A 12,815-nucleotide genomic window follows, 5' to 3' on the forward strand; every position below is an offset into this window, starting at 1 on the left:
GTGTACAGTACTGACGTTAACGTGATCGGTGTATATTATTATTCGTTCGAACAGTATTCTTAGCATTGTAGTACCAGCTTTCTTTTCGGCTATCCGAATATCTAGCTATTACACCAAATACGATGGCGGATCCCGGATATAGTGCAGTCTAAAAATTTAGACTTATCCCGAAGGGGCTGCACTATAAGATATGATGCGTGCCCATGGTTTTTTGCCACGGGTTACCTACCACTGCGTAAGCACTGCTCTCTTCAGTTAACCTCTTTGACGCCAACGTGGGTCATTGTGTAGGTGTCACTGGCTATACGCTGACTTCACGGCACCGCCGCCAAGAGGCATGCCATGTCCAGAGGGAAGCGGCAGAGAGGGAGGAGCCCGGCTGCAATACACGAGTTTCGGCTATTTGTGAACTTGAGAAGTCATTCTAGATGAGCACGGTCCGATCTTTATTTGGCCCAGTTCAATAATTAGCGCCTTCGGTATTGCATCCCTTTCTGCATGTTGCCGTACTACTTGAATATTTCTTCTTCCATATTGTACCGATCGAAGATATTCAGGACGAGTTCCTTTGCTGCATCAGCGTCTCTACACTCCCGCTCCTGACTGGCACTTTAACTCGCCTTCAATGACTCCCACGTTTCCAGCAATCTATCTATCTATCTATCTATCTATCTATCTATCTATCTATCTATCTATCTATCTATCTATCTATCTATCTATCTATCTATCTATCTATCTATCTATCTATCTATCTATCTGTCTGTCTATCTGTCTGTCTATCTGTCTGTCTGTCTGTCTGTCTGTCTGTCTGTCTGTCTGTCTGTCTGTCCGTCCGTCCGTCCGTCCGTCCGTCCGTCCGTCCGTCCGTCCGTCCGTCCGTCTGTCTGTCTGTCTGTCTGTCTGTCTGTCTGTCTGTCTGTCTGTCTGTCTGTCTGTCTGTCTGTCTGTCCGTCCGTCCGTCCGTCCGTCCGTCCGTCCGTCCGTCCGTCCGTCCATCCGTCTTTCTGTCTGTCTGTCTGTCTGTCTGTCTGTATGTCTGTCTGTCTGTCCGTCCGTCCGTCCGTCCGTCCGTCCGTCCGTCCGTCTGTCTGTCTGTCTGTCTGTCTGTCTGTCTGTCTGTCTGTCTGTCTGTCTGTCTGTCTGTCTGTCTGTCCGTCCGTCCGTCCGTCTGTCTGTCTGTCTGTCTGTCTGTCTGTCTGTCTGTCTGTCTGTCTGTCTGTCTGTCTGTCTGTCTGTCTGTCTGTCTGTCTGTCCGTCCGTCCGTCCGTCCGTCCGTCCGTCCGTCGATCTGTCTGTCTGTCCGTCCGTCCGTCCGTCGATCTGTCCGTCTGTCCGTCTGTCCGTCTGTCTGTCTGTCTGTCTGTCTGTCTGTCTGTCTGTCTGTCTGTCTGTCTGTCTGTCTGTCTGTCTGTCTGTCCGTCCGTCCGTCCGTCCGTCCGTCCGTCTGTCTGTCTGTCTGTCTGTCTGTCCGTCCGTCCGTCCGTCGATCTGTCTGTCTGTCTGTCCGTCCGTCCGTCGATCTGTCCGTCTGTCCGTCTGTCCGTCTGTCTGTCTGTCTGTCTGTCTGTCTGTCTGTCTGTCTGTCTGTCTGTCTGTCTGTCTGTCTGTCTGTCTGTCTGTCTGTCTGTCTGTCTCTCGGTCGGTCGGTCGGTCGGTCGGTCGGTCGGTCGGTCGGTCGGTCGGTCGCTCGCTCGGTCGGTCGGTCGGTCGGTCGGTCGGTCTAAACTGTTTTTCCGCCAACATCGGTCACTTCGTAGTGCTTCGAAGAGGAGTAGGGCATCCGGCTGCTATGCTAAATGAATCAGGTTCGAAGCCAGCCGTGGGTTTAATTTGTGTCAAGGGTATATGACACTGACTATGTGCCGCTCTTCAATGACAGAAAATTCTTTAAAACCCCTCAGGCGCTGCGCGGAATGGAGCCCACGTCATTTATATATTCGTGCAATCCTGTCAGCACCTGTATTCACACACACGCCAAGCGCACACGTTGTGGCGCCGCCGCTATACGTATATGGCTCAGCGTGACCATAGGGGGAAGCGTGAGTGAGTAGCTTGGCTGCATACACGCCTCGTACATGATTCACATCGGCGGTTGCAATTTGGTGTCACTACAACATTTGCATAGTATTCGCACTATGATCGACATTCATCGTGCGATGGGTTACGAGAATTTTTCATTGCTTCTTTGCCCTTCAACTTCTTTGCCTCATGATTGTGTATATAAAGCTGTATAATTATTCTTTTGTGCTATATATTGCACAAATTGAGTCCCCGATCGTGATGGCTGAGGCCAAGAAAGGCGTACGGAATTATAACGTTCATTGGCAACTCGAGCATCGAGCGACACTCTGTTTCTTTCGCAGTACTTCCGGTCCACCGCCTGGGATGACCTGGGAGTAAATTCAAAATAAATCTGACAAATATATAAAAAAGGACAGCGCAGTACAAAACTCATGGGTATCATTACAGATATATTAGAGCGTTAGTTAAAAGTTCAGTTGCTGAAGTGTCTGGAATTATTAGAATTTATCAGAAATCACTGATATCCGCACACCAACGCACAGGATCGTAGATTAGACTTTAGAGACCCGCCATGCGAGCCCAACTTTGGCGAAATTCCTCAAAACCCGGTAGTAGAAAGTGGCAGTAATGACGTCGATAGTGACGTCACACACAAGAAGGTGGCCTCATATTTAATTTCCTAATTAATGCAAAACCGTTCCCTGGCATAGAATCTGCCTAGCAGATTGGATGTGACGCCACTCCCTCCTCACTCGGTTCTCTCACGGCGCTCACCTGCTTGCTCGATTTCTCGCAACAGCAGCACGCGCGCTGGTTACATGCTCTGACGTCAGCAACGGAGAGGGCACCTAGGTGCGCTTCATGCGTCGCTCGCTAGGGGGGAACGCCCCACTACGTGGCGAGCGCTTAGCTCCCTCCTCACCCGCATACCGGGGGAGGGTGGGGGGGGAGACGTTCGCTCCCTTAAGCTGAAGAACACAAACGCTGAGGTGCGAGCGCACTAAGAGACACCTAAGTATTTGATTAGGGTGCCTACCATTTCTTTCCTCAAAATCCCACACAAATTAGGACTGCAAAAATGCAGACAGTAGCTACAGCGCGCTCTAGAGTGCTACAGCGTTAGAGCACTTTGCTTTCCATATCTATCTAGGGCAGAAGGACACGAATAAAAATTCAATTATTCCAGCCAGTGCGCAGCAGATGAAAGTTTTTCTTGCTTTTCCGTCCATCAGCTGATGTCACCGCAACGCCGTTAGCAGCGCCGCCATCTATTGCGCCGAGACCAATAGGTAGCTTAAGCCAGAGGACAACTTAAGGTACCATGCAATAAGATGGAAAATTGGGCGAGTTGGGGAGCTTCATAGTAGCTAAAGCGCAACAAAGTCGGACAAAACGAACAGAAGGGCACACATTATGGAACTGTTTACCATATTTCCCAACTGCCTATTCCTACTGAACAAAGGTTTTCGGGAAGTATTATACGGAGGTAATATGCTGTATCATAGTTTTGAGCGATCTGCATCACAGCCATCAGCACAGGTACACGGAGGTTTGTGCGTGGGTAACATAACTGAATACCAGACCACGAGGTAAAAATTTATGTTAAATTTGAGCAACTGACCTCAGCCTTCGCAATACGGCTGAAGTGAGGCCCAATTAAGGTCGATGGCAACCGGTGAATGTTGAGATGAGACGTTCGGAGGCACCTCCACGACACTGGATGAAGTTAAGTGTTGTTGTCTTCTGTGATTGGAGATTGAATTGACATGAAGCAATCTGAAGCCATTTGCCTGCCGTTGCACATCAGGTTTGGGATTTGCAAAGAGAAATGTAAATTGTATAGGGCTCGCCGGTGCCGACCGTGACTGCAAAGTGTTACCGTGATGTACTCCACATAAACAGCAACAAATTGAAACAAAAGCCCAGGTGCCCTGAGAGTAGTCTATCTCTGCAAGCAACAGTGACATCACACGTATAGCCTCAGCGTCATGGCCGTTACACAAACAGCCAGAAACAATGCAAACACTGGGACTACCGCGAAATGCAAAGCGCAACACCGCCACTGGGAATACGCTACGCAGCTCCATGAGCCAAGTTGCGTTTGACAGAGAAAAAATAAAAATGTACGAGCCCTGATGGCAATTTCACATGCACCCTCAACTCCGGCATAAGAGACATCAGGAAATAAATGTGGGCACTGGTCAAGGAAATGAGATAGCCGCTGCTTCGGGGAGCGTGGCTCGCCTGCCCACATTATCACATCACAAGCTTTCCTTCGTATTTTGAATGCCCCCCTTTTTTTCTTTGCTAGTAGGATTTTCTATAGATGGCAGTTTGCATCTTTAGTACATAATGAAAACGTCAAACGGTACTAAGGCGCCTTTCTTAAGTAACTTTGCGTGTCACCATATGAGTGAGGTTCAGCCAAGCCCGTAAGGTTGGCCAAAAAATTACCGATGGCTCATCGGCAGCGTCTGATGACGTCTGAGTTTTTGTTGTTTGTTTCAGGGTGCCCCCCGAGTCGGGACGAGTCCGCATGGATGCCCATATCCGTCAGCCTTCACTGTACGTAGCCATCGAACCTGCCGCGATGCGCGCACTTGAGGCCTTATTTTGTATTGGCGTCTACAGAGAATGAAATTCTCGGAATAATAAAAGATCGCAGGCAGTAAATTTGGGTCTTCCTGTTGAAAGATGTATGTGAAATTAGCTTTCAAGACAGATGAGCACCATGATTTCATGATTATAGCAGCTGCACGTGGCTGCGAGTTGCAAGGCGACATCGCATTCTATGTCAACAGCCCTGGGGGTTGCTGTGATGTTCATTGTAAAACTGCAGCTCCCACGAGGAATGAGGGAAACCCAGTGTTTAGAAACAAGCGCTGACTCGCAACCCAGTAAACCGGTATGCTTACTGAATTGTACAAGCTTTATAGAGAACCTTCAGTCACTGGGGAAAGATAACTGCTCACACCTGGACGACCACTTCAACCGCTGGCATTGTGCTACTTACTTTGTTTTTGAGCAAAACGAGAGTCTAAGCCCCGATGAAGTTGATCTCCTGAAATGTGGTCTGACGTTTTGTCCCACGAACAAAGCAGTGAATGGATACAAACTCCACAAAGGTATAGCAGTATTCAGGACGCGTGCGCACCAAGGAGTCCTTTTTCGATAGGCGAGACGTAGGGAAACAGGATAGGGACTGTGGACACCGAAGCACGTGGACACCGAATCCGAACAGTGCCAACACTTTGATTTATGCATAAAGCTAATCTCAAAGGAAATTCTACAGTCAACTCGGTATCGCCGGAAACGCAGAAATTTTCTCCCCTTGGCACTAAATTCATAAAGAACTCGCGGAAAGAAAAATGGCTGTGGCTTAGCTAAGGTTAAGCCCGGGATGCGAAGCATACTAGCCTTTATTTTTGTTGTTGAAGAACTTTTAGCCTGGTGAACTACTGTTGCTTGGCTATATTTGGTTCGGCAAGACGAAGAAACAACTCATGCGTTACCCTGCTTCGCCTTCAAGAGTGGAACGCGACAGCGTTCCCATCGACCCGCCAAGGGGTGTAAGACAATGGGCTACGGCACAGCGACTACGCGCCCCGCATTGGACGCGGTGAGCGTCGAGAAACGCAGCGTTCGGCGCGGCAACGAAATGTGCACCTGAGCAAGCGACGCACCCCTGAGCCTTAGAAACAGCTCGTTTCTAAGGCAACACCGCATTCACTAGAGACGCTTTTGTACCGCTTTGAAGCATCGTACTCGTGGCTCAGTGGTAGCGTCTCCGTCTCACACTCCGGAGACCCTGGTTCGATTCCCACCCAGCCCATCTTGCAAGAGTTGAGCCAAAGCCACCTAGAAAATCAGTCTCTGTAGCACGCCGCAACCTTCGCTTCTCATTCCAACGAGCAGCTCTGTCTCCAGGAGGCATCTCACCTCGTGAGTGTCTAGCAGAGGCAAGCGCAGCTGCTTATATACCGCCGCGACGCCGCGAGCGACGGCGCGAGTTGGAGCCCCGTTTCGCCTCTGTCGTGACGTCACGGTGTCACGTGGTATTGAAGGCGACACCGCCGCGCCTGAGGAGCTGGGTTGAGCTCTCGTAATATGCTTCGCATAAAAATGTTGTTCCAAACCCAGCAGACAAAGCTGGCAGTATCCTAATCTGGCCTATAGAAAAGTATAGGAACAATGCCTCCAAACAAATGAGCAGCCACACCATTAACACAAAACTCGACTCTAACCTAACTTCAGACTACAGCAATAGTGTGCAAAGCACAACAGTGGAGCTAATATCCAGGGAACTAATCACGCAATCTGAATGCCGCTTCGTGATGCCCAAGAACGAAGAAGCAGGCCGCTTTTATATTCTTCCTAGAACACATAAACTTCCCGTAGAAGAAATATTTACACCAGAGATCCCAGGTCGGCTTATAGTGTCTAACACACCTACCGAATCACTTTTGAGTAAACCAATGAAGGGGGCTAGTTGCTGAACGTTCATGGTTACATTGCGCTCAGTTTTACACACACGATATTAAGGAAGGACAGGACGTGGAACGACGTAGCACAACATCTGATTGCGCTACGTCCGTCCACGTCCTGTCCTTCCTTGATATCGTGTGTGTAAAACTGAGCGCAATATAACCATACCGAGTCACTATCTAACTTCTTAAATCCCCACCTGTCCAACATCCCCACCGCCCTCCCATCTTTTGTTCAAAACACGCCGAACTTTTTTCAGATTATCGACAGCATCAACGCCAACCAAATCCTTTATTACCGCGCTGTTCTAGTCACTTTCGATCTTTGTGCCCTTTACACTAATATACCAATGAGTGAAGGGATTAAAGCCACATCGAAGTCCCCCGCAGTCAATCCTCAAGCGCGCGCTCTTGAAGTTTACCGTGACACCTTAAATTACTTCTCCCGCTCAACTATGTTCATTTCGATTTAATTCACTACCTGCAAGCTTTCGGCACATGATAACATCATTTGCTCCCACCTCATTTTCATGGGACAGCTTGAAGGAGATCTGACGAAATCCTACCCTTTAAAACCCCACACCTATCTGCGTTACATTGACGACATATTTGTAATATCGAAATACGCCACAAGCGCGTTAGCCGACCTAATTAGGCATTTCCACCGCTTTCACTCGAGCATGAAATTTATAGCTCACCACTGTCCGTCAGATCAACTTCCTCGACTTGACGGTCTACATAGAAAACGGAAAACTGACGACACTTTACCGGAAGTCTACGAATAGCCAGCAATATTTAGACTACAATTGTCATCACCCATGTGACAACAAGCAAGGAATCATTGTCGGACAAGCGAAACCAATTACAAGAATCGGCAGTGAAGACCACGATTATATTCACGACCTCATCATCATCATCAGACTGGTTACGCCCACTGCGGGGCAAAGGCCTCTCCCATACTTCTCCAACTACCCCGGTTATGTACTAATGGTGGCCATGTTGTCCCTGCAAACTTCTTAATCTCATCCGCCCACCTAACTTTCTGCCGCCCCCTGCTACGCTTCCGTTCCCTTGGAATCCAGTCCGTAATCCTTAATGACCATCGGTTATCTTCCCTCCTCATTACATGTCCTGTCCATGGCCATTTCTTTTTCTTGATTTCAACTGAGATGTCATTTCTTCGCGTTTGTTCCCTCACACAATCTGCTCTTTTCTTATCCCTTAACGTTACACCTACCATTCTTCATTCCATAGCTCGTTGCGTTGTCCTCAATTTGAGTAGGGCTCTTTTCGTAAGCCTTCAGGTTTCTACCCCGTAGGTGAGTACTGGTAAGACACAGCTTTTATATACTTTTCTCTTGAGGGATAATGGCAAGCTGCTGTTCATGATCTGAGAATGCCTGCCAAACGCACCCCAGCCCATTCTTATTCTTCTCATTATTTCCGTCTCATGATCCGGATCGGCCGTCACTACCTGCCCCAAGTAGGTGTATTCCCTTACGACTTCCAGTGCCTCGCTGCCTATTGTAAATTGCTGTTCTCTTCCGAGACTGTGAAACATTACTTTAGTTTTCTGCAGATTAATTTTTAGACCCACTCTTCTGCTTTGCCTCTCCTTGTCAGTGAGCATGCATTGCAATTGGTCCCCTGAGTTGCTAAGCAAGGCAATATCATCAGCGAACCGCAAGTTACTAAGGTACTCTCCATTACCTTTTATTCCGAATTCCTCCCAATCCAGGTCTCTGAATACCTCCTGTAAACATGCTGTGTATAGCATTGGAGAGATCGTATCTCCCTGCCTAACGCCTTTCTTTATTGGGATTTTGTTGCTCGCTTTATGGAGGACTACGGTGGCTGTGGAGCCGCTATAGATATCTTTCAGTATTTTTACGTACGGCTCGTCTACACCCTGATTCCGTAATGCCTCCATGATTGCTGATGCTTCAGTTGAATCAAACGCTTTCTCGTAATCAATGAAAGCTATATATAAGGGTTGGTTATTTTCCGCAGATTTCTCTATCACCTGATTGATAGTATGAATATGGTCTATTGTTGAGTAGCCTTTACGGAATCCTGCCTGGTCCTTTGGTTGACAGAAGTCTAAGGTGTTCCTGATTCTATTTGCAATTACCTTAGTAAATAGTTTGTAGGCAATGTACAGTAAGCTGATCGGTCTATAATTTTTCAAGTCTTTGGCGTCTCCTTTCTTATGAATTAGGATTATGTTAGCCTTCTTCCAAGATTCCGGTACGCTCGAGGTCATGAGGCATTGCGTATACAGGGTGGCCAGTTTCTCTAGAATAATCTATCCACCATCCTTCAACAAATCTGCTGTTACCTGATCCTCCCCAGCTGCCTTCCCCCTTTGCATATCTCCCAAGGCTTTCTTTACTTCTTCCGGCGTTACCTTTGGGATTTCGAATTCATCTAGACTATTTTCCCTTCCATTATCGTCGTGGGTGCCACTGGTACTGTATAAATCTCCATAGAACTCCTCAGCCACTTGAAATATCTCATCCATATTAGTAATGATATTGCCGGCTTTGTCTCTTAACGCATATATCTGATTCTTGCCGATTCCTAGTTTCTTCTTCACTGTTTTTAGGCTTCCTCCGTTCCTGAGAGCATGTTCAATTCTATCCATATTATACTTCCTTATGTCAGCTGTCTTACGCTTGTTGATGAACTTCGAAAGTTCTGCCAGTTCTATTCTAGCTGTAGGGTTAGAGGCTTTCATACATTGCCGTTTCTTGATCAGATCTTTCGTCTCCTGCGATAGTTTGCTGGTATCCTGCTTAATGGAGTTACCACCGACTTCCATTGCACACTCCTTAATGATGCCCACAAGATTGCCGTTCATTGTTTCAACACTAAGGTTTTCTTCCTGAGTTAAAGCTGAATACCTGTTCTGTAGCTTGATCTGGAATTCTTCTATTTTCCCTCTTACCGCTAACTCATTAATCGGCTTCTTATGTACTAGTTTCTTCCGTTCCCTCCTCAGGTATAGGGTAATGCGAGGTCTTACCATCCTGTGGTCACTGCAGCGCACTTTGCCGAGCACGTCCACATCTTGTATGATGCCAGGGTTCGCGCAGAGTACGAAGTCTATTTCATTTCTAGTCTCGCCGTTCGGGCTCCTCCACGTCCACTTTCGGCTATCCCGCTTGCGGAAGAAGGTATTCATTATCGTCATATTATTCTGTTCCGCAAACTCTACTAATAACTCTCCCCTGCTGTTCCTAATGCCTATGCCATATTCCCCCACGGCCTTGTTTCCAGCCTGCTTCTTGCCTAACTTGGCATTAAAATCTCCCATTAGTATAGTGTATTTAGTTTTCACTCTACCCATCACCGATTCCACTTCTTCATAGAAGCTTTCGACTTCCTGGTCATCATGACTGGATGTAGGGGCGTAGACCTGTACAATCTTCATTTTGTACCTCTTATTAAGTTTCACAACAAGACCTGCCACCCTTTCGTTAATGCTATAGAATTCCTGTATGTTACCAGCTATATTCTTATTAATCAGGAATCCGACTCCTAGTTCTCTTCTCTCCGCTAAGCCCCGGTAGCACAGGACGTGCCCGCCCGTTGTTAGGTAACCTGGGCGAACGATGGTTAGAAGAAAGAAGGACAATCACGGTATATGTAGCACAGAGTCGAATCCCTACTCGGGAGGACCACTATAGATTCTAAATAAAGTTGCATTTCATTTAGAGTTTTGAGGGCATTCGGAACACATATATGAATGTTCTTTTTCTTGATTTATGTGCTACGCTGAACAAAGGTATGCTCACTTACATTACGCTATTAGTTTTGGAGCTTGGATCACATGATTATCTGGCGACAACCAGAAAGTCCTTGCCAAGAGCAGTCGAGATAGCGAGATAAACCTTCACAGTAGGTTTTTACAGAGCACTTTATACCTTATACTTTCGACAACATTGCCGTACCTTTCTTGAGAATGAAAACTCGTCCAAGTTCTGAAATACCAACTTGGCTTTTCATCCTCACAAGTTTCATCGTTGAGAATCCTTTAGAGTTCCCAAGATTGATAAATGAATTTGTCGTACTTTACTAGTCACGAAGATAGGCCAACACTTACAAATTTGTTTTCTGTGGCTCTTAACCCGAATAATATTGTCCCCTTAATGTCCACAATAAAGACTGAGAGGAGAGAGAGAAAATAGATTAGGCGGTATTAGCAAAATGACGCCCTTCAAATCAGAAATGCTACTCTTACCACTGCAGATAGCATTATGAGCCATAAAATACCCGGAAACGAAAGACTGGTGGTTATCCTGCGTTTCAGTGACCACGCAAGCTCGCCGCGATGTCAAGCTTTTGGCGGCATACGCTAGAGTAGAATTAATTTTCGCTTTCTTAAGGATTGACTACTTTGCATTCTAAAGTATCTATAGATTGAACTTGGAGAGTTTCAATGACATTTACGGCACCGAACTAAGCAAAATGCCAGATGCACCACACACGGACGACCCGGAGATTTGATTAAGCACAGAATTCCATAAACGGAAATTTGGGCTACATTTTCAGTACCAGTAACATACATTTTGCAACGGAAAATTGGATACTACAGACTGTCGAATCTTCACTTTACGTTCGCAAAGTGATTTAGAGCTCCGCATTAGTGCACCTCTAACGTTTGGGACACACAGCTTGGTCTCATATCCACCGTATGCTGCCTCAGCATATCAGCATTTCAATAGAACGTTCAAACAATGATATGGAAGTACATATATTCACAGATTTTCCAAGTGTCTTTTTCCGTTGTCTCGTACTACATGCACATTTTCGCTCAGCTTTTCAGAGCAGAATGCATGATTTTATACAGATAGAGATGCAGATACAGAATACAGATACCATTTTTATGTAGTGTGACGAATTGTTTTGGTTGTTCCAGAAGTGGACGGCAAACCACAGTAACCATATAGCAAATAAATTATACATTCCAACGATGACTCTTTGGGTTTACTTTTGGGACACATAGCTGTGAGAGTGCAGCCGATTATTCGTGAAGACATTCCTGGTAACCGAAAAATTTACAAATGAGGCCACTTTTGAGATATCCGGCGTAAAAATAGGTTGCTGAATGCAAATATCATTCAGTTTAGTAAACTATGCTCTACAGATCGCTTTCTATGTGTCTACTGCAACATGTGACCTAATTTAAAATAATAAATAATTGTTGGGTGAAATTATTGAAGGGACCTCTAAAACGGTTGGAACAAATTTTATAGATGTGTAGGGTGCAGCTATAGATAAACATTCCCACCTTAATTTGTGTAAAGCATCTGATAATAAGACAGCTACGGACAGTTACAAGTTACCCTCCTCCACAGCCATGCATTTTCTCCTCAAGTTGTTCGCCGAGTGATCGGGGCTAGGCTCCGCCTTCACTGGCTCTGCGTCATGGCTGCATGTCGTGGCGTCTACTTCCGGTTGTATAGGAGCAAGCGCGCGAAGCCCCTCGAACGTTTCCGCCAGCAGCTTGGCAGTGGACCACAAGCGGGAGCTATCGAAGCAGCGAGCAGCGAAGCGTTGCGAGCATTCAGTCGCAGCGTCAAACGTGTCCAGTATTTCGGTAACCATAGGCGAGCTGGGCGTTTCGACGGATTGGTGGAGGCATAAACTCAAGCTGATGAAGGAATTTTAGTGTAGATGTACGTGAGCGGACTGATCGGTCAGCATGGTCCAGCCACCTGGTGGCGCCGAGCTTAACCAGCCAAACAACGAGCTATTATTGCTCTAACCAGGTGTAAAACATGTTAACGAATTACAAAATGGTGTTCACGATTAGGCTCCTGAGGAAAATTTACAACAGCACCAAAGTAGAATAGACTTCGTTACAGCTACTGTGTTTGATAAGTAAGTAAGTAAGTAAGTAAAGTAAGTGGATGGATGGAGTAACTTTATAGAAAGGTCCTGCGAGCTACGGGGCGCAAGGTCCCATAGAGCGGGCTACTCCCACGTTGGGACCGGGAGTTGTAACTCCCTGGCCGCATCGTGGGCTCGCTGGACGGCCCAGAGCTGCTCCGCCAGGTCCGTGCTGCGTAATGCGTCTTGTAGCCTGGCGGAGTCTTGATCCTTGTTTGCGTGGGTCCGACCACACGGCCAGAGCAAGTGATGTACGTCTAGTGTGCTATGGCAATTTTCGCAATGTGATGTTTTGTATAGGTCAGGCATGTAGTGATGTAGTCTGTTCTGCGTGGGGTACGTGTTTGTTTGAAGCATTCTGAACGTCAGGGCTTGAGGCCTGGTGAGCTTATTGTGAGGTGTGCTGTATATTCT

At 46.8% G+C, this 12,815-nt stretch overlaps 1 protein-coding gene across 1 annotated transcript in view; it reads left to right on the forward strand.

Moving 5' to 3' along the window:
- Positions 1-12,815, forward strand: part of LOC135911951 (neprilysin-like) — a 178,306-nt gene that overhangs the window by 18,610 nt on the left and 146,881 nt on the right. Inside the window, exon 4 of the mRNA XM_070531765.1 lies at positions 4,531-4,587. Coding sequence (XP_070387866.1) covers positions 4,531-4,587 — 57 coding nt within the window. The remainder of the gene's footprint in view (positions 1-4,530; positions 4,588-12,815) is intronic.

The sequence above is a fragment of the Dermacentor albipictus genome, chromosome 1 (assembly GCF_038994185.2).
Source record: "Dermacentor albipictus isolate Rhodes 1998 colony chromosome 1, USDA_Dalb.pri_finalv2, whole genome shotgun sequence".
Lineage (NCBI taxonomy): Eukaryota > Metazoa > Arthropoda > Arachnida > Ixodida > Ixodidae > Dermacentor > Dermacentor albipictus.